The sequence below is a fragment of the Rhincodon typus genome, chromosome 3, assembly GCF_021869965.1.
Source record: "Rhincodon typus isolate 14 chromosome 3, sRhiTyp1.1, whole genome shotgun sequence".
In the NCBI taxonomy this organism is placed as follows: Eukaryota; Metazoa; Chordata; class Chondrichthyes; order Orectolobiformes; family Rhincodontidae; genus Rhincodon; species Rhincodon typus.
This window is the reverse complement of record NC_063334.1, coordinates 77,407,326-77,430,480: the sequence shown is the minus strand read 5'-3', so window position 1 is coordinate 77,430,480 and position 23,155 is coordinate 77,407,326. Positions and strand designations below refer to the sequence as shown.

General features: G+C 37.2%; 1 protein-coding gene across 1 annotated transcript in view; it reads left to right on the top strand.

Annotated features, from left to right (window-relative positions):
- Positions 1 to 23,155, top strand: part of ppip5k2 (diphosphoinositol pentakisphosphate kinase 2) — a 198,270-nt gene that overhangs the window by 146,521 nt on the left and 28,594 nt on the right. The window contains exons 23-26 of the mRNA XM_048593691.1: positions 12,328 to 12,501; positions 15,137 to 15,206; positions 16,351 to 16,470; positions 17,270 to 17,332. Coding sequence (XP_048449648.1) covers positions 12,328 to 12,501; positions 15,137 to 15,206; positions 16,351 to 16,470; positions 17,270 to 17,332 — 427 coding nt within the window. The remainder of the gene's footprint in view (positions 1 to 12,327; positions 12,502 to 15,136; positions 15,207 to 16,350; positions 16,471 to 17,269; positions 17,333 to 23,155) is intronic.

Below are 23,155 nucleotides of genomic sequence, written 5' to 3'. Positions count from 1 at the left end.
AGAGTTGTAGTGGAAGGGAGTTTCTCAAAATGGAGAACTGTGACCAGAGGTGTTCCACAGGGATCTGCATTGGGACCACTGTTGTTTATGATATACATAAATGATCTGGAAGAAGGTATAGATGGTCTGATTAGCAAGTTTGCAGATGACACTAAGATTGGTGGAGTAGCAGATAGTGAAGGGGACTGTCGGAGAATGCAGCAGAATATAGATAGATTGGAGAGTTGGGCGGAGAAATGGCAGATAGAGTTCAATCCAGGCAAATGCGAGGTGATGCATTTTGGAAAATCCAGTTCAAGAGCGAACTATGTGGTAAATGGAAAAGCCCTGGGGAAAATTGATGCACAGAGAGATCTGGGTGTTCAGGTCCGTTGTACCCTGAAGGTGGCAACGCAGGTGGATACAGTGGTCAAGAAGGCATAGGGCATGCTTTCATTCATTGGATGGGGTATTGAGTACAGGAGTTGGCAGGTCATGTTACAGTTGTATAGGACTTTGGTTTGACCACATTTGGAATACTGCCTACAGTTCTGGTTGCCACATTACCAAAAGGATGTGGATGTTTTGGAGAGGGTGCAGAGGAGGTTCACCAGGATGTTGCCTGGTATGGAGAGCGCTAGCTATGAAAAGAGGTTGAGTAGATTAGGATTTATTTACATTAGAATATAGAACATTACAGCACAGTACAGGCCCTTCGGCCCTCGATGTTGCGCCAACCTGTGAAACCAATCTGAAGCCCATCTAACCTACACTATTCCATTATCATCCATATGTTTATCCAATGACCATTTAAATGCCCTTAAAGTTGGCGAGTTTACTACTGTTGCAGGCAGGGCATTCCACGCCCTTACTGCTCTCTGAGTAAAGAAAGACGGAGGTTGAGGGGGGACCTGATTGAGGTCTACAAAATTATGAGAGGTATAGACAGGGTGGATAGCAAGAAGCTTTTTCCCAGATTGGGAAACGTTACTAAGGGTCACGATTTCAAGGTGAGAGGGGAAAAGTTTAAGGAAGATATGTGTGGAAAGTTTTTTACGCAGAGGGTGGTGAGTGCCTGGAACGCGTAGCCAACGGAGGTGGTAGAGGCAGGCACGATAGCGTCATTTAAGATGTATCTAGACAGATACATGAATGGACAGGGAGCAGAGGGATACAGATCCTTGGAAAATAGGCGACACGTTTAGATAGAGGATTTGAATTGGCGCAGGCTTGGAGGGCTGAAGGGCTTGTTCCCGTGCTGTAATTTTCTTTGTTCTTTGTTCTTTTTTCTTAAAATGACAGACCACCAGAAGCTCAGGATCATACTTTCAATTGAACACAGCTGTTCCACAAAGTCGCTACCCAATTTATATTGGTCTCTCTGATGTTGAGCACACTGTAAATGTGTGTTATGTGTTACGGAGCATTAACTGCTTATTGAATTGCACTTTCTTCAGCAGAGAAATCAGAGGTCAAATCTAGGCAGCCATGAAGCTGTGTGACCAAGAGCAGCAATAAAATTATAGCCTGTGACCTAATGGCTTGACAAGGTCCCCACTACCATTAACGTCAGTTTGGTTCAGTGAGCAGTGCGAGATAGCGGGCCACCAACAGTGCCAGGCATTCCTATGAGTTGGCACCCTGGTGAACCTACAACACAAGGCTGACTGAGTTAAAGACTTTAGTCTGCTGTTTAACATACATGCATGTCCTGAGGGCTTTCGGAAGGTAATGGAGAAATTCATCACACTGGTTTGATAGTTCAATGACTCCACACTTAGAAGTGTCCAGGAAAATGGTGGGTCTTCTAATCCATTCACAGTCTCTGATGGAGTTAAGTGGCTGCCTACTTTGCCTACCTTCATATTTTTCTCTGTCATGCTGGCCAATGCATTCCTCAAAAATCTGAGGTCCCACTTAGTGATGGTACTGTATGCACCATATTTTACCATGTGACCAAAAGAGGGCATTAGTAATTTATTCACTTATTATTCAGGTTGATATTTTATCCAGGTGAAATGTATGACTTAATTCACGTCAAGTTGTCCAAGTGATCTATTTCTAATCTCTTTCTGGATTTACACTTAACGCAAGTTCATGAGGCTCACAGTCAGCACTTGATGGCTGAAATGCTGCACAAATGTCCAGAATAATGGCCATTTCTTCAAGGTAGTCATCTTTTCAAGTATAGTTCACCAAATCACTATCTGAATGGAACCCATCTTGACTTTTCTCTACAATCGTAAGTTTGAATTTGGACCATTCGTCACATGTCATTGTGGCTACACTTTCGTCGTAGTTTGGTATAAAAGTGGAATATTTTGATATCAGTCACACAACACTGTCTTTTCAAAATTCATGATTGGTTTTCTTGGCGATTGCAGCCTGATCAAATGCATGGCGCACTCATATTGCAACAGTGTCCACGTCACTGTTGAGAGCAGCCAGGGTCATCTCAACTTCTTCACTCCAATAAACATGTTCACCTAGATGTTGAGTATTCAGTTTATTGATCTTGGCCTTTGCAAATTGGATAGCTTCAGTTGTTACCAAACAGCCTTACTGCAAGAATTTGATGCCAGTTCACTAAGAACATCATTCAGAGCTGTCAATACAACGCAATATTGTGGCTTTGTGAGCATTTTCAGGCAATATTTGTTTATTGGATCGTTGCATTTATTCACTTGTTCTCTGCAGTACTCAGTCAAGACATTGTAATTTTGCATTAGTGCACTCACTGCAAGCAGTCTTGACAGTTGCCTCACTTCTTCAGAGGTTGCATTGCTACAATATCATGCTCTGTGATTTGGAAAAATCTTCAAATTGTTCTTTCTTCACAGTTGATCTGCTGAACATTGTACGTACTTTGAAGCATTTGAGTATCTTGCGTAATTGATACTGCAATCAAACATCATCTATTCCCTGATCACTTTGGTGAGCAATGCAATGCTGTTCTGAAAAAAGTTCGCTTTGAAGTCACAACATTGCACTAATCCATTTTACTTGCCTGGCATAACAGAAGCTCCATCTGATGTAAATATCACAGTCTTCTGTAAATCAAGGTCACTGTTAACATAAAATTGCTTGATTGCTTTTATATTAGCAGTATTGTTGCAGTCAGTCTTAAAATATCTGCAGAAATATTCTCTAAGCTAGCTCAAATTCTGGTCAAAACATGGTGTACAAAATCAACATTTTTTTGTACTCCACTTCCAACGTAAGAAAACACAATTTGTGTAATTCATCCTGGAGCTGTCTCTATGAAGAAGCCAATACACTCTACAAATTCGAAAGCATAGCCCTTGCTATGTAGGCTCTCAGTAATTGCTGCATACATTACTACATGATCATTGTCTTATGCAGAAGGCATGGACGCATTCATCTTTACTGCAAGTATGACATTATTAATGAGCACTTTTACCATAACAGGATTATCCATTTCACAAAAAGTGAAAATCTCATCAATTCATACATTCTTTTTCTGTGTTGAAGTTGTCATTTCAGTTGTGATGACCTCAGGAGGTCATTCCCTTTTAAAATGTGCACAGGATTTTGTTTTTGGAGACTAATTTGTTTTTCTTTTGGACCTTTTTAAAACTTGTCAAGGAAACAAAGCTTTAACAGATGAAAGAGAAATGTAAATTGACATTATACAAATTAGGCCTGTTTTCTCTCGAGTTCAGCAAGTTAAAGGGTGATCTGATTGAAGTCTTCAAGATATTAACAAGATATTAAAAGGAAAGATAGAGTAGATAACCTATTTCTACTGGTTGGATATTCTAGAGCTAAGAGCATAGTTTAAAAATTAAGCTTCAACAATACTCAAGAAGCTTGACACCATCCAGGACAGGTCAGCACCTTTACGTGGCACCACATTCCAAACTTTCCTTCCCTCCACCACCAATGTTCAGTAGCAGCAGTGTGCACTATCTACAAGATGTAGTGCGGATATACATTGAGACTCCTTTGCATACTTCGGACCTATGACCACAATCATCCAGAAGGACAAGAACAGCAGATACTTGGGAACACCCCCTCACCTGCGAGTTTCCCTCCAAGTCACTGACCATCCTGACTTGGAAATGTATTGCTGTTCATTGTGTTGTTGGGTCAGAACCCTGGAACTCCCTCCCTGTTAGCAGTGTGTGTCAGAAAATGGACTGTAGTCATTCAAGAAGATAGTTCACCTCCACCTTGTCAACAGCAATTAGGAATGGGCAATAAATGCTGGTCCAGCCTACAATGTCCACTTCCCATGAATGAATAAATAAAAACCATGATCTCTATTACCAGAAGGATTAGGGCAGCAAATGTACGGGAACACAATCATATTGCCAAGTTCTTCGCCAAGCCATGCCCTATATTGTCTTCGAATTATGTCATAATTCTTCCACTGATGAGGAAATATTTTAGTACTTCCTTACAGCTCTATGGGTGTACTTAAATCAGATGCGCTGTGGCAGTTGAAGAGGTTATTCACCTTTTCTGGGAATGGGTAACATCTCACTGAAGAATCTTCTAAAAATTTTTTAACTATTCTAATGAAAGTTCTTTTTGCACAATTGCTGCCTGACTTGCTGAGTATTTCTAGCATTTTCTATTTACGTTTCAAATTGCTAATACCCACAATATTTTGTTTTTGGTTTATTAATTGATCCATAATGGAAATATGAATTAATTTACAAAACAATTGATGCTAAATGGAAGAGTTTTGTTGCTGCAGTGAAATGATTATTTTGAAACATAAAACACTTCATTCTTCTTAATGTCAAAACTATTTTAATAGACTGGGCCCAGTTAATGAAACACTCATATTAGTCTTCTTTTCCATGTTACTGTAATTAACGTTCTGAAAACAACTTTTTTTTCTTTTATGATATAGAATGTTAAATATTCAGTATCATATTTTTACTGAACAGATCAGCATAATCTTTTATTACATTACATAAAATGTAAGGCACCTGTTTAACATGGGAAGGTGGAAAACTTGATTGGTGTAAACTGTACCTACTATAAATATAATAATTTTATAAATGGCAAATTGTCTTGTAAATCTTTCCTACCTAATACCTCACTTCCAATTATCGACTATTTAAAAAACACTATTCATTTTGTATTTAATTCTGTACAAAATTAGTTTTAAAAACAATTTCAGATAAATGTGCATAGCATGGAATGATAACTCATTCTGTATCTAGATAAGAATTTGTAGTTCTAATTTCCTTTTATGAATTGACACTTATACAGAGTAGCTAATTTTAATTTACTTTGCAGCATACTCGGCAAATGTTCAATGTACTTACTTCCATCAGGAATGATTTATTATCACTGTTAAAGGGAACATTTGCATCCACTGTTGATAATTTCTGTATGATGTTATAAACAGTCCCAGGCAACATTCCCTAATTATTGATATACAAAATTGTCAAGCTTTCAGATGACGAGGGATGAACTGACTCCCCTTCTTGATCCATTCACCTCCTTGGTTGGCCAATTTTTAGTTTCTTGGCTTTGCAAATCAGATGAAATTCTTCCTTCCTGTTTCCTTTTGATGGCTGGCTTGCAGCCATCTGAGTGTACCTGCAGTGCAGGGGTGTTTAATGGCTGTCCTCAAGCTGTGACCTTAACAGCACACCAGTCCACACTCTAGCATGTCACTAACATTTACATATGAGGTGATGCAGTTGGCTTTTAACCTGTGATTTGTACTTTCCTGTCGGAGTAAAATACAAATGTATTTTCATGTACACGCATCTAGAGTCTGGAATATAAACCATAAGAGATTTATTTCTGATGAGAGGTGATGATTAGTTTATGTGCACCTCTGCCCTTTGAAGTCTCATTCTGTGACGCTTCCTTGGCCCCTACAAGTCGTGACATTCCAGAACTTCGAATAGGGAATCTTTCATCAGTAATGTGAACGCTTACAAGTTACATTAAAAGCCAAGCTTGACTTGCAGTCTTTGTTTTATGAAACGGAAAGTCCTATCCAAAAGCTTTTTATGTTTAACTCACTCGAGGTTCTGATCTGTCATCATGACAAATGCATGTTATTTTTAATCTATTTCAATTTTTATCCTCTTCACTGCCACTTTGGAGCAGACTGCTTTCTTGTGTTAAATGGTCATTTTTTTTTCATATCTTAACATTTCAGCTGTTCAAGGAAACAATTTTATTACCTAAGTGCTCACGGATTTGGGAGCTCATCATTCAATGTGTGTTTCTGACCCAAACTATAAGGAGATCTATATAATTGGAGTTCCATTTTTTCTGAAATGATGTACATGCTTTTCCCATTGATGTTGACAAGAATCTAAGGCTAAAGAACCCTCCCTCGCCCAAAATGACAGGCTGTTTAATAATTAACTATGTTCTGGACCACAGGCTCTAGTATTGGACTGCCGAGTATGCTGCAAAGAATTGACTTAGTTCCAATGCCTCATCAAGTAGCATGTTACCTTGGAATGGTAAACGGTAAAAAAAAAAATTTGTTCCTGTTTTTCCTCTCCCCTTTCCTACCTCAGAATTTCTTCATTGGTTGACCCTTCAACAGCAACAAGTGCGGTTCTAACTCTTTAGTAGGCAAATAGAAAACATGCCCTATTCCTGGTACAGTAGAACACTGAACAGCAGAACTCAATAAAATATTATGGTTCTTGCTGCCATTCTTCTTATCACATGATAACCATCTGATAGCTGAAGGTGCAGAAATTCAAAGCATTTTGTTTGTTTTTACAAACCAAATGATTAGTCATTGAATTCTGAATATATGATCACTTGCTCGCATTCTGTCCAGGTAATATCTTTTGACGCTATTGTCGTGATTTTTCACATTGCTACATTGACTATCTACCCAAGAGCAGTTTAAATAGAAAAGTTAGTTTATTTATGCAAGATTTGTGTTATGTATAATGCAATGGAGAACAGTAGCTTTATGACAAAGATTGAAATGTTTAATGTAATTATTTCCATCAGGAAAGAATTGTCATCAAAGGGGTTAAAATGCTCTAGGTTTGTTCAATGAAAATTTCTGTATTTTTAATCGTCGTCAACCCGTGAACACAATTACCACAACTGGTAACGTAGTATATTTCATGCTGCCTTTCATGTCCATGAAATTGCCGTGAAAGATTTGTAAGACAAAATTACTTGCACCCAAAAGATTTAATTTGCATATTATTTAATATTTGAAACATTTCTCATTAAATCTAATTAGATGTTTTTTTTCAGGTTTATCTTCAAATACAGCTATTTACAGGTGTATTAGTAAGTTTGTTTGTTACCCTTGCATACTCTACACATTTGCTCAATGCTCAGTCTAGAAATTCAGCTCCATAGTACCTAATTTTAACTGCTATAGGTGCTATTTTGTGTCCAAGACAGCATATATGACAGTGTGCACCCATTTTTGACATGGGATGCACTTGATATCATTTTGGTGTAGGCCAAAGAGAGTCTTCTTTTTACTCCATATCTGAAGGAAGCATTAATCCAATAATGTATACAGATATAACACCGTGTGGAGCTGGAGGAACACAGCAGGTCAGGCAGCATCAGAGGAGCAGGAAAGTTGACATTTCGGTTCGGGACCCTTCTTCAGAAATGGGGGTGGGGGGGAAGGGATCTCAGAAATAAGTAGAGAGCGGAGGGGTGCTGTTGGGTACGGTAGGTGGGATGGTGACAGGTGAGTGCAGTTAGGGAGTGGTGGTGATTGATCAGTGAGGTGGGAGAGAAGATGGACAGGTTGTGTCAGGTCAAGGAGAGGGAGGGTTGGTCATGGGATGAGGCTGCGGGTGGGGAGATTTTGAAACTGGTAAAATCCGTATTTAGGCCATTAGGCTGTAGGCTCCTGAGGCGCACAATGAGGTGCTGCTCCTCCAGTTTGTGGGTGGTGTCATTGTGGCACTGGAGGAGGCCCAGGATGGACATGTCACCTAGGGAGTGGGAGGGGGAGTTGAAGTGGTTCGCGAGTGGAAGGTGCTGTCCTTTGTTGAGAACATAGCGCAGGTGCTCTACAAAACGGTCTCTGAGCCTCCGCTCGGTCTCACCGACGCTTAAGACCTGCTTCGCTTGTTCTTTTAATTTCGGTTTGCTCCTGCTGCAACTACAACTGATTGCCTTGAGGAAAACTAATGCTAAACAGCATGGAATTAAGCAAAAGTATTATGTATGCATGCCAAAATCTCAATCAGTCCCAGAATCTCTGATTTCATTCTCATTCTTCAAACTTATTCCACCCATTTCCCACTGTGACAATGGATTCAACTTCCAACAATACTCCAGACCTGTCTGGTCACCTTCCCTGACCTTGCCTCTGATCACAATCCAAACCCCAGGTATTCATCCTCCAACCTTTGTGATCTTACTTATTTGCCTACCAGAAAATTGCTGCATGAGCCCATGGGTTTCCTATAATTGAGTCAGCTGCAGGACAATGAGCCCCAAAATTCCAGTTTCCTGTCACTTCCCCATTTGAGTATGGGCTTTTGGTGCCCTTCAGGTAAAATCTGCTGTGGGATTACAAGAAATTACACTGTTAGATATATAAAAAAAATGTGTGGAACAGGCTAAACTAACTAAGGGCATGAAATAAATAAAATCCTACATAATGAGAATAAAAAGATGTGTGAAAATAAAGTGAAATATATTACTGCTAAAAATTGAGATTATCTTTGCAGCAACATTTAGTATCTAATAAAGTAGGCAAAGTAATACATATACAAGAATCAAATGGCACAAGGAACTAGAGTTTTAAAAATCAAATGATTTTAAAATTAACTAAAAACTCAGGCCTGGGAGAAAAACATTACAACGTATAACACTGGCAGAAAACAGCACTTAGTGTATGTGTATACCCACATCTCATGGACTGCAGTGGTTCAAGAAGGCGACTAACCTGTAGGACAGTAGGGATGGACAGTAAATGTTAGTGATGTTCTCAACCTGTGAACAAATTTAGTGAAAGAAGAAGAAAGAATTTAGAGTAGAAAGAAAAGAAGTGGAAGAGTACATGAGAGCTAACAAAATAGCAGTTGGAAAGGTCAGAACTCCAATCCATTCAGATGGAGATGAGATGAAAAGCTCAATCCCACAAATAGTCTGTAGAACAGAATGAAGAAAGTGGCCCAACCAAACAGAGAAATTAATAACAGAGATAAAACAAACATTACTAGAAAGGAACATGTTGACAATTTTGGTGATCAATTAAGACGTTTACTCTTTTGGTACCATTTGTGGAGTAATGGGATTCTATTTCCAGTGTGCTGTTCCTGTCAGAGTTATAACATTAGAACAATTAAAGTAATCCATTATAATATAGACTGTGATAGTTGTAGGGTGAAGGGCCAGAGAGGGGCACATGTTCCTAGATTGTGTTCAGGAGATTTTGCGTAGCAGTATTTGTGCAGAACAATAAGAAAAGAGGCATAGTTCTTGGGAATGGGGAGGGGTCTGGATCATTGTATCATAAATTTTAGCATAGTGGTGGAACAAAACCATCCGGGGAATGAACAATTAACTGGAGGAGAGCTGACTTCAATACGGCAAGAATAGATCTGGGTTAGATCAACTGTAGCCTAAGGTTGAACAAAAAAACCTTCAAAGAGATTGCGTGAACACAGTGGAGGTACATTTCATCAAAACCAGTTCCTGCGGATGAAAATTAAGTTTGAAATTAAGAAGAAAAATTGAGCTTGGGTTGGTTGTCAAGTAGAAATTACAATTGAGGACCACGCTCATGTTCGGAAGAGAATTGAAAAAGAAAATAAGAGGGGCAGAAAAAGAGGGATTATGAAAAGAAACTGGCAGCTAACGTACAATCCTGAAGACCTCTATAGTATATAAATGGTAAAGGGAGGAGTAGATCTGATTAGGAACCAAAGAAGGCATGTGAAAGGAGGAATATGGCCAAAGTCTTATTACTTTGCATCTGACTTCACCAAGGGAGCCCAAATGCTACCCAGGACATGGTGATGGAGGAGGAAATTCAGTCACTGTTATATTGCCCATCTCTGGATGCTTTAAAGGTTTTGATTCAACCACATAGTGCAGGACTAGAATTGCATGTAGAACAGACCAAGTACAGGTGACAGTTCTCTTTTTAGGGCATCAATAAATAATTTGCCTTTTTGCAGAAGCTTTATGTAGTCATTCTTTCTGATGGCCCTCCACATAATATTAGATTTATTGAATTTGGTATCAGAACTTGTAATGCCGAGATTTGAACTTCGGATCTCTGGGTTGATATTTCAGTAACGTAGTTATTGCTTTACTGTATAGGATGGATGAACTCCTCTGTCCAGAAATGTAAATGAGTCAATTGCTTGAGTGATGAAGCTCTTCACTACTTTCCGATGTAAATTTCTTGACTTATGACAAACAAAACATTGATTCAAATAGATTTCAAAAGACTGGTAATGATTACCCTCCTGGTTCCCATTTTTGAGTGGTGCCTAATGCTGACTGTACAGCCTCCTCAGATGGAATTGTTTTGAGAACTCTGTCTTACACATGATAACTCTGCTGTGTGCACCCAAAATTGCTTACATTAGCTTACCTCTCCTTGCTTTCTTTGTTTTACCTCTCACTGAATGCTGCAGCCATATTAGTGTACAGTTAAAAAGTTACTTGCTTCCACAGACTGCTTTCCAGCCAAAGTAAGCACACTTTGTAGCTCCAATGCCAGTCTTTTGAGTTTACATTTTAGCCAGTTAAAGTAAAGTAATTATCAAGGTTTTTCACAAGGAAGATTTAATTTGATTTTAAACCTGATGTATGGAATTTGCAATTTGGATTGAAGGCATTAAAACCTGAAAGGGGCATGTAATTGCTAAGTTGTTGCTCCATATTTGCTCAATTACACAGAGTTCCAATGTAATGAGTGATTTGTTCTTACATCAAATGTTTTAACTTCTTTTGAGTTTTTCCCATTCTATATCATAATGAAATCTGTTTGTCACACAAATTTATAAGTTTAAATGTTCCACTAGCTTTGCATCTGATATTAAGGTGAAAATGCACACCTCCGTTTCATTCTGTGGTTTAGTACTGGCCTGGGTGCCTTTTATCTTTATGCTGTCTCGTCTTCATTTATCCTTTTGCTTACAAAATATCATCTATTTTTGTCCTGGTTCCATTTATTGAAATTTTACTAAAATTTATCGTAAATTGTATTTAATCAGGAAATGGTTAACGATAATTAGAGCTGGACTGTACTATAATTGATTGAAAGAGTATTGCAATTAATTAGATGTGATTAATGTGTAATTAATTAGATCATTTGTACCAACCTTTGACTTCCAGGCTGAATTTGCACCATTTGACCTTTACATCAGGTCTGTTGTGTACTTATGCAATTCTAGGCTCTAGTTCTTTTTACCAAACAAATTTCTTCATTCACTTCTCTTGGCTACATATGCACATTAATGATGGAATGTTACTTTTAATCATACAGACATTCTACAAGTGTGTCTTATTGTTCCAATTCTCTTGCTAGGTCTGCTACTTCTCCACACACTACTATTTTTCCCCAGTTCTTACTGTTCTGCCTCCAGTTGGCCCTACTGTTTCTCAGTGTGGTTACTTTTCTTCGTCCCATTCAATGTCTCTTCTCTGTTTACTTTGTCTAGAGAAATGCCTGATGTCAAATAAAAATGAAACGTAGAGTCCTCAATTTCAAGCTTGTTTAGCATTGAGTCAATCTATGCTCTCTATTCATAAATTGCAACACACTGATTGTAAATCCCTAATGTACAAAATATTGAAGCATAATTACAGAGAGAATGAACAGTGTGAAACTGTTCTTTTGAATATATTTAGATTGTAACCTTAAAACTAATTGCAGATAAGTGGAAAGCAATTATATCAAATATGTACTGCAAGTTTTAATTGCACTGTGTTTCTTTTGTGTCGATCTTATAGCTTTTTTTAGGTTCGTCTGGATTGCAGATGTGTCAGGCCTTTACATTTTACATCTCTAACTTAGGAATTAAGTATTTGATATACTGTACTTTACTGACATGCACACAGGCTGTGCTGCAAACTAAAGGCCTTCCATCTATTCCTGTGAAATACAAATGACCTTCCTAATCCTAAATAACTTTTTTTTTTAAATAAAAAATCCACAGTATGGGCTGTATGCATATCAGTAGGGTACCTTTTATAATATTCTGTTTTTATAGAATAAACATTTTGACTGATTTGATATTTTAACCATGGGATTGTCAGATGCTTCTGGCATAATGATTAATAACTTGTGTACATTAGTAATGATATTATTAAGTCATTTGGTTTGAATATATCTAACTTTGCATGCTTTGCTGTTGTTTTTGCCCCCTTTCTCACTTCCAGGAAGAGAGCCCCCTGAGTCTGTCTAGCCCAGAGTGTAGTGGTACCTGGATGCATTACACTAGTGGTGTGGGTGCTGGGCGTCGAAGACGCAGATCAGGGGAACAAATCACTTCTTCCCCTGTCTCCCCCAAATCATTGGCTTTCACATCAAGTATTTTTGGCTCATGGCAACAGGTTTTTCAATTTTCCTTCATTTTTATGAAAATTGCCATTTTCACTGGTCAAACATTCACAGTAATTCCTCAAGTCTGTCTTAAAAGCCCCTGTTATTAATTTTAACATTGACCTCTAATTATAAAATAATTAACCCAAAATTTTGAATTGACAAACTAAGTTGAAATAGTTAGTATGAATAGTTATCCTATTTATTCAGACAGTATTACCTTAATTGATCTAGGACAGATGTAAATGTAAAACCTGCAGGTTAAATTATCGTTTGCTGTTTTTATGCTTGTCTATGCAAGAATGGATGCTGCTCTTGCATTTCTTTATTCTATTCTGTACAGACTGTGGCAGGTCTTTTCTTAATTAACTTAAATGTTGCAGTACCAATTTCATTATTTATTTGAAAATATTGCAACCAATTTAAACATACCCATTGATCAGGAAAACTGTAAGAATCAATTGCTGCATGGGTTTTAATCCCACCAATTTTATTCCCCGAAGTGAATGAAGAGTAATATTTGGCTGTGTATACATCTGGCAAACCAAGTAAACCCATGGGTGTCTTACCTGATGAGTTAGGTTAAAATTACTCCCCTATCAGAACCCTTCTGCATGTCCAAATTAGATGCAGTTCAGTACATAGTCTGGTTTAAATAACAATGTTGTGGAAATTGACTGACTTGATCGGCAAGCAGTTGCAGCATAGTACTCCTTGGCTGTTGACTGTAGATTTCAGTCTTCAAAACGTCCTGTTCTTTTGAAACTAACTTATTGTCACTCAAAAACATGTAGACAATGGACTATTACAAATCAGGAAGTGGGAAATTTTTGTTTTATTTTGTTTTGATTGACTTAACATAAAGAATGTGAATGGCGAAAGACCAATGGGACTGCCAAGCCTGTTCCATCTAATCTTACTCTAACTTTATTCAAATTATTTAATCTTTTGATAAAAGGTTATTGAGGATGTTTCTTAATGTATAAATCAAAGGTAAATCAAGCAAAATTCAGTTTACCGGTTTCACTTTACACCCTACATTATGCATCCTTGAACGATTGCCTTTTGGCATCATAATGTCAAGATCCCAGAAGTTCAAGGACTATTCTGTTCCATACAGCACTCAATCATCTACTTGTTCTTAACAATATTAGTTTGAGCTTGTTTTGAACCCTCTATACAATTAGCTCTTTTACAGGTATCATTTACACAACAGAACATTTAGATGAAAATCTTACACTGAACCACTATACACATGTGGGAGGGAAATAACTCTTTATAAACTCAAATCCATTTTTAGGTTTGTAGCCATGCTATTTTCTGTATTTATGATCCAAATCAAACAAACTACTTACATCAAATCATCGATTCCGATGTATTTTAGAAAATTGGATCAGGTCACTTGGCAGCTACCTTTCCTCTCTTGAGGATGTTAATTTTAATTGGAATCGTTCCATGCTTTTAAGTAGAACTCTTGTACCTTAACTAAATGTTTATGTCTCATATATCTGAACTGGGATAGGGAATGTTGGCAGCTAATTTCAGAGTACACACAACAGAACATTAATCCTGAGATCCGCATGCAAACCAATGAGGTTCCTAAAAAAATATTCAGGAGCAGGAACTTGCCTGATTTAATGCCATATTAGCATACTTTTTGGTCCCTTTAATCCAACATCACACAGGGAATAAAAGATAACGTGAATTTCATTTTTTCTGAGACACAGAACTGCTTGTTAACAAGACAATGCAACCTAAACTGTTCCCTATAAAAAGTAAAAGTAACTGGTTTCAGCTTGTTCAAAAGCGATTGTGATTGATGCATCCCATTACATTATCAGAAATTTTAACTTTATAATCAATAATCGTTTCAATCCATATTCAAATTTAAGAACAAACATTTTGTCATCACGTACAGATGTTTTCTAGTAACCACATACTTATCCACATTTTTAAAAAAAAGCTTACATTAAAGCAAATTCTGATCCCATTGTCTAATTAATAGTTTTATATTGTTAAGATCATAATATGCTAATCATATGTTGGATCGCAAACATTTTTTTCAGCTGAACCAAGCCACATTGGAGGCACTTAGTGAAAACCTTTCAATGGTAGAGAAAGTAAATGGTGCAGCTCTTTGAAGAATGAAGACTGTTCACATGTAGGGTCCCTAAAAATAAAAAAAATGAAAAGAGGTACTGCAACGTAAGACACTAATCAGGAATGTAAAGTGTCTAAAAAGCACTGTTGTACCCCCTGCATGGAGTAAAGTTGTATTCTGTCAAATACACTTATGTGTATTTGCCTGTATTGAGGCAGGTGAAGGATAGTTAACTGATGAAGTAATAGAGTGGTATCTGTATGCTCTTATAATTTGATATTTTCCCCACATATTTATTTTACCACTGTGTTAATCCAATGTTTGTTATGTTCATCCCATTGCAAGGACATTGTAGGTGGAATGGACCCATTTCAGGCTAAAGGATTTTGCATGATCTGTCATTGTCTCCATCTATATGTTTCCACTAACATTAATCATGCAGCTTATTAACACTGACTGTCTGAAGCAGGCCTTAGTATAAAAGCTGCTTTTAGTTCTTGCTGTTTATTCAAATATTCAAAATGTTTTTCACTATTGCCATGCAGATTCTCACTGACAACACTCCTGGTTTACGAGTTGGAAGACCCCATACAGAGCAGAAATACACTGGACTTGGTGAGTGTTGAAACTGTACAATCAACTAATAATTTCACACAACTCTGCTCCTATTCTTCTATTAAAAGGAAATTATTAGTATTTTGAATTATGTTCTGCAGGTATTATAAGGAATTATAGGTATGAAAGGAAAAGTATTTGATATTTTATTTATTGTCTCGTGATGGCTTTTAATGGATTTTGTTGTTTACTTTGGGATTCAAAAAAGTCACATGAAAATTGTGAATACAGAATTGAAATGTTTCTGAAGTTTCGATATATTAAACAACATGCTGAATTTAAAAACTCTCATTTGAAAGACTCAACTATCACGTGAGTATTCTGTACTGTTTGATGAATGTTGAAGTCAATGGTATAAAGCATGGGTTTGCAGCAAGCTTTGGCTTCTTACTAAATTGATATTTGCTATAAGATCTTGCTTTATTTTTCTCTCTCTCGTACAAATTCAGAGATAAAGACATCAAACATTTCTACATTTGAAAATATATTTGTAGAAGAGTTGATAATTTATACTTAATTTGTAAATGGCCATACATAGTAACAAAAGAATATTTTAAAATTATAGGTTAGATCAGTATTTTGACAATTAGCATGTATGTGGCAGTAAACTAAGGAATAGGCATGTTATTTGTTGTAATGTAGATATGAAAGATTTGAATTTCTTATTTCATGCATTGAGATGATTATTTTTAGGTTTTTGAGAAATTTGTGAAGGCAAATGTGAAGTATTCAATGCATTCACTCCCTCAAAAATGTGAATGAGATTTTTGCAGGAATGTTAAATTTTTAAAGAGTAATTGTTCAATCATTTGTTAAATTGACTTTGGTGAATATGATACAATTTCTACATACTTTTAAATGGTGATATGGAGGGTGAGAAAGGAAGGAATGTTTTGCATGAATTACCTAAAAAAAAATTATTAGAGCTTTTTTAAGTGGTGAGATCATTTAACTCGTCAGTATCTAAAGGTCTTGGCTTTATAAACCGACGTGTCTGCATAAAGTATCGTCTAATAATTGATGTATTTTCCCTACTAATAACAGTAGATATTGATTTTGTCATAATTTTATGGCATGTTGCATGTATCCCTCTTCAGGAACAAAGAGCACCCGGTTTGTATGTGTTTTCTCTAACTCCCATTAGGGTCTCATTGTGCAGGCCTGTTTAGCACTACTGTGCTTGGGGGTTCCTCGAGTGCACCTAACCTACAGGATTATGCTCGTGCGCATCGTAAAAAGCTGACATCATCTGGCTACTTCGATGGTATGTGCACACAACACCACAGACAAATCTGTCGTCACTTTGTCAGAAATAGAAATTCTGTGATGAGAACAGCCAAATCCTATGTCTTCCTTTGAAAAGCTGAAAAACCAGTCTGTGCCTTATTTGGACTGCCAATCTATGCTTCAGATGCAGTTTTTACACTGAAGTGTTTATTTACATCAGGTACATGTATGCACCTTAGCTGTAAAAGGTTATCAGTTTATAACCTTTAAATGGTCACCTTTTTTGGCATTTGCACAAATAACTGTCAACCAGTTATAAAATTTAATACATGGCATCCCTCTTGAGTTACAGTACTTGTTATTGGAATATGTTAACTAAACAATCACCTTCCAGCAATAATTTGTAAAACTTAAAACTAGTGGTCAAGAATTTGATTAGGTTAGATTAGGTTAGAATGTAAAACAAATTTATTAGATTGGTCAGTAATTCCAAGTTTCTGTCGAAGGTTTACGTTGAGGCATAATGGTGATTTGGAGAGGGTGTATAAGAACTGGGGGGGAGGAAAAAGAAATGGTGAAGTGCTCTCTATGTACCACTAACTGCTTGAATCTGTTGGCCTTGCAATTCATTACTTTGTGCACAATATTTAATTATAATATGCACGTAACAGTCAGTACTAGCCAAGGGGTCTTTAACAGTGGCACTTACTCCCACTGAATTATTCTTTTTCCCTCTAAACAATCCTGCATGCAGCCTAACTTTAACTCTTTCTTAAAACAAAACCCTGTTCTGCTAGCTGTTATAAATTTCAGGTACCTGTTTTTCTCTTTCTCAGACGCCACACGCAGTTCTGCTGTAAAAAGATTTTCTATCTCATTTGCTCGACACCCAACCAATGGTATGTTTGCTTTTTATCCCCTCTCCTGCAAAGAATATCCTTTGCTTCATCCCTTTTTATTTGTAATGTTGGATGCAAACTTTTAATACCATTCGTGTTGCCTATCCTCCAATTAGACATATCTCTTGGAATTGGGCTCCATGGGATTGCAGAATGATTTATTTTTCACCTTCCCTCTAAACCTTTTCTCCTTCTCATTAAAACACATATCATACTTAACCATTTTTGTGTTGTATGCGGAAATGGTTCTTGTTTTGTACAAGTGACAGTCTGTTAGGTTTAAAATAATTTATTTTAATTTATTAAGGGTCATCTTGTAATACGTTTTACCATAAATCTGTACTAATTACATTTTTTAACCCATTTTGCATTGCCATCTTTCGGGGTTTTTTGTTAGCAAAACTGCATAGAAAATACATGAAAATCAGTCAACCTATTTCATTGTTTTGCTTTTGTCTTAGCAAAAACCAAAATTTTGCACAAATGTTGGAAAAGGTTAAGTAGCAGGACGTTTTGTATGTTAGCCAATGATTTTAATGGTAAATTTCTATTTATTCTTTGCTTATTATTTATTAAGGATATATCAGTGTTACATTAAATAATTAAGTGTAGCTTATACATCGGTGTTGCATATACAGACTATTCTAAACATACTAGTAGTTTCATGGTTTCATATTTTAATATCAAGTCTTCAAAGCAATTTATAAAATTTATTTTAAGTTTCACATGATATAAAAGTGAATAATGGATAGAAGAAATTCAATTCTAAATGATGTGGGCAACTACACGAATGATATTTCTATTCTAGGATCTATGTTTATCCCTTATCAGTACAACCATTAGAAATCTAGCATCTCAGCTTAGGGGAATTAAAATGATACTTAAAAAATTGCTCCATGAAGCTTGGTTTCTTCAGAGTGCATGTAAGACTGCATTAACTATGACATCTTTCCACAACCACCCCACCGAAGATCACTCTTTTTTTGTAGTATTTAGTATATATAAACATACATTAATTTCTCTGTAAACTAGGTTCTTTTTATTATTGAACAGTTAGCACCAGTAGAAAACCCTTATGTAAAGTGCCTACAGATGACAGTATTTTTCATTTAGCCTCATTTATGATTGATTGTGTGTAAGATATGCTATTAAAAAATTATAGAGGGCGATAATACAGAACTTACACATACAAATAATAGCCACTACCTTTTCTAGGTGCTCCTATTACATGCAATCACCAAAACGGTTCAAGTATAATAAAGTGAATGACATATATGTTTCACAGCTAAATTTGGCTCAAGATATTTACTGCGTAGTGTCCTTCTTAAAAACAAAAAATCCGAATGAAAAGAAGTATTTGAATTAACTCTTGTCTTTGCACAGATACTCACGACAATATTTGTTCATTGCTTTTCCTGTTAAAGGAATGGCAACTTTTAGTTTAAGCATTTTTAGTTTTATTGCTGTTCCTGTCGCTTGAAATTGATAGTGTACAGGTACTCTGGGTTTCATGAGGTTTCTCTATTTTATTTCAAAATGACTGAAAATGTGGATCTGTCTTATGAAGAGTCTTCAGCTCAAACACACTTCATAAAAGGTTGGATTGTGATCTACTCTGTCATGGCCCACCATTTTCAATTTTAAAATGTTTTCCAATCACCTGAATCATGTGCGGATATTTTAACAAAGTTTAAGCAAGTATGTTTGCAAAGTTTAAGTGGCATTTAGACAGACACATGAACAAGCAGGGAGTAGAGGGAAATGGGCCACATGCAGGCAGATGGGATTAGTTTAGAATGGCGTCATGATTGGCACAGACCTGGTAGGTCAAAGGGCCTGTTCCTGTGCTATACTGTTCTAAGATCTATGTGCAGTTGTAACCTTTTTCACCTACAGAATGTTACCGCTGGTGTTCTCCAAGAATTTGTCCTTTCCTCCTACTGTTTTTCATCTAAGTAATGCCTTTCATTTGTATTGCTCAAAAAACACAAGATTTGAACATTTAAAACCCACCCATTTAGATCTGTAATTGGGCATAAAATATGAGTTTCCTTACATATTTTGATGACAGCAAGCTCTACCACATTACCAGCTCTCTTGACCTGTCTCTGCTGTCTCTAAATTGACACATTGTTTGAACAAAATACAGTGTGGAAAGAAAATAATCTGCTCCAACTAAACATTAGGAACTCTGAAGTTCCTAATATTTTTATCCCACCACAAATTTTGTTCTCCCACCACCAAATTCATTTGTCTCCCTAACTGTCTAAAACTGAATCAGAATGCTGGCAAAATTGGTGTCATATTAGATTCCAGGATTATCTTCGGAATCTGATCCATTCCCACTTCCATAACGTTGTCTAATTCCATCACAACTCAGCTTATCTGCTGCTGAAGGCCTCATTTATACATCTGTTACCTCTGGACCAACCATTGTTGACAGCTTACATTTTCCTCCCTCTGCAAACTTAACATCATGCAAACTTATGTCTGTGTCTTAACTCATACCGAGTTCCATTCATGCTGTCCTGGTTGACATACATTGGCTCCCACTTAACAACACAATTGTTATCTCCATTCTCAAATACCTCCACAGCTTCACCCTAGCTTTGTAATCTCCTGCTGCCCGAACATGTAATTTTGGCCTATCAAGCATCCCCGGTTTTAATCTCAACACCATTGGCAATCTGCTAAGGCCCCAAGGTTTGAAATCCCCAACCTAAACCACTCCACCTCTCAAACATATTTTTCTATAAAATTTACTGATTTCTTTGACCAAGCTGTTGATTGTCTGTTTTAATATCTCTTTATGCTCAGTGCCAAATTTTATTTGATAAAGCTTTTGTAAATCTCCCTTAGGATGTTTTACTACAATAAAGGCATTGTATAAATACAAATAGTTGTATGGTTGGTAATCATTGGACCATGGATTCAAACACAGTTGAGTCTTTTCAGGTTTAAGGACAATATCGTCTTAAGTTAAGAATCAAATATCCCCATATTATCCAACTTTCAGAGAAAAAGGAATTCTCCAGTTTTAGGAGTAAAGACAACATTGTTCCTTTATATTTCCACCTTTTTCTCATTGTTGTACTTCCCTGATGCCACTCAGCTTTGGGAGCTGGCAGGCCACTTCTATCTAGTCTGACAGCTCTTCCTAAAGGAGAGTATTTACTTTCAAATTTTCATAAAAACCAGAAAGGTTCTTGAAACATTGAGGACAATTATTCATTGGTTTTAATTTTATCGAATGAAAAGGTAGTTGGGGATCAGTACAATTTAAAATGTAGTAACCATAGCTCATGGCTACAGCTTTTCCCTCTCAGTCAGAAGATAATGGGTTCAGGTCTCTCTCCAGACACTTGAGAACTAAATCAGAGTTCTGTTTTGGAGATGAGATATTAAACTAAGGCTGTTACATGGCACAATTCTGTTGCGCTCGCCACACAGTGTATTTAGCCCGTATATCCTGCGAAGAACTGTGACTTGACTCTTAATAGCAATATGAAATGATCTTTATCAGTTACAACACAATTAATACTATAATAACGATTATGCTACAATCTGACAATTAATACAATAAATCTGACAATTAATATTGTAAATCTAAGTCAGTATCTTGTACTTTAACTTAACTTGGAATGATCAAACATCACCTCACTAGACCTTGGCCTTGATCCACGTGGTGATGGTCGTTCGGTCTTCCTCTCCTGGTGATCCCAGGGGTGCCTCTTCTTAGAGTGGTTGGTCTCGAGTTGCCGCTCCTGAGCGTGCTGTTGCAGTGATTCTAATCCTCGGACGTTTCTGCACCCCTTTGGGAGGATCTTTGATTTCCACCAATGGATCGATCAGGAATCGATTACCCTGATTGATCAGACAATTCAGGTAGTGCCATGCGGATGGTGGGATGATCTTTGGTCCTCCATTCTGAAAGTGTCAGGGGCACATAAGTCCCAGATAGGGGTGTGAGGTGTCCCTTTGTTCAGCTCGATGTTTCCTATTGTCCTGGTGAATAGGCTTAGTCAGTGGTGTACTGTGCTGTTTGCAGCTGCAGCCTGCCTATCTGGGTCTGCAGCTTGTTTATTTCAGAATCTTTGCACAGATACTTTGGCCAGTGCTTAGCTTGTTTTCCCAGAATGCCTGGTGTATTATCCGATTCTGCCATTTTGAGTGGCTCATCCGGCTATACTCCCTCCTCCTTGATCCTGAAAGCAAAGCGTCATGGATTACATGATCACAGACCAATTTCTGCGAGGTGACGATTGGATCATTCGAGCTCAAGCTAAGTACAACATACACTCAAACAAATAAACACTTACAGATAGCATGTTAGGAAATAACACTTAACTGAGATAAAGCAACATCATCAGACTTTACATAACTAGAACATCAGAATTCAAATTTAACTAATCAAGCAAGAGTGGTAAACTAGAAGTAAATAAACTGAAAGATTATGAATGAACAAGAATGAACAAGTAGTAAATATGGAGCACTTGAGAATGGATCAGTAAAAAGGACCTTTATGATACAAAGGTTAAAAAAAAAAGCCTATAATACATTATCTCACAAAACCATATGCTTTAGGATGACTATTCGATATGTAATGTATAGCGATTTGATGCAATTAAAACGCCTGGCTAATTGAATTACAAATTTGATGTAATTAATTTACAGACTTGATGTGATCAATTGCTTAGTAACAATTAGCCTATAGACTTAGGTAATTTCAATGTAAGAACACAAAAATAGTATTGCGATAGGGTGCTTTTTTAATAGGCTCACAGAGACCATGAATTGAGTGAGGTCTCTATGTGTAGTTTTTGCAACAGTTTTCTTTTCCACCGGGCAACTTAGACAGTGACGATGATGAGGTATATTGGGGTAACCAGGATTAACAGCACAGACAAATGTGACATGAGACGAACCCAGGGATGGATTTGTATGTTGGAGCCCAGTCCCAGAAATCCTTCCACCAAGTCATAACTTTAATTTCTTTTATTCGTTCTTTTACATTGTTGGCATGCCCAATTATCTTGGTGAATGTACTATGGGCTATGGCCAATTGGGTTCGGATTTGGTGTAACTCCTCTGGTAGGGGTTTGAGACCAGTGTCATATTTCTCCAGGTATTCTCCCAGAGTTTGCCGGAGTTCCTCACTTGTGTTAAATTCCACCCTTTCCCTTTTGTGTATATTTATCAGCTGAATTAGGCCTACCTTGGCGGTGTGGGTGGCCTAATACAGAAAGTAGTGTTGGTGACATCGCATTGTGCCGACCCATACTGATATGTGCTAAGTGAGGTTGTGAGGCGATGTTCCCTTTCTCCTCAATAGGCTACCTGGGTTATGTCAGTGTCCAGGTTACGAGCCTCTGTGGGACACTTTAGACTGGTGTTTGTCTTGAAGCCACATAGTGCATGTTCATTCAAATAAATTGGGTATGGGCGTGTTATCACCATGTTAATTTATCGACATCCATCCAGAGTAGTGCCTATGGGCCTCCCTTCCTTCCCCACTGTGTAAGACAAGGTGCCATCATATCTATCCATAGGCCTTCTTGAATAGTGCCTATGTTTTCTACTTAATTCAATCCTGTTGTTCGTGATTATTGGGAGACCTAGTACCATCCCTAATGCTTACCCACAAATCTCTTTACAGTTGCCATTGAACTAGACTCTGATCAGTTGCCTGAGTTGACAGCCTGATAATCTGGGGTATTTTTTATCCTTTAAATAAATGCTCTATTTGTTCATTGCTGATCCAGTATGGAACCTGTCCCTGACTAACCTGATCGAGGTTCTCTCTCAACAGTTCTATCATCCACT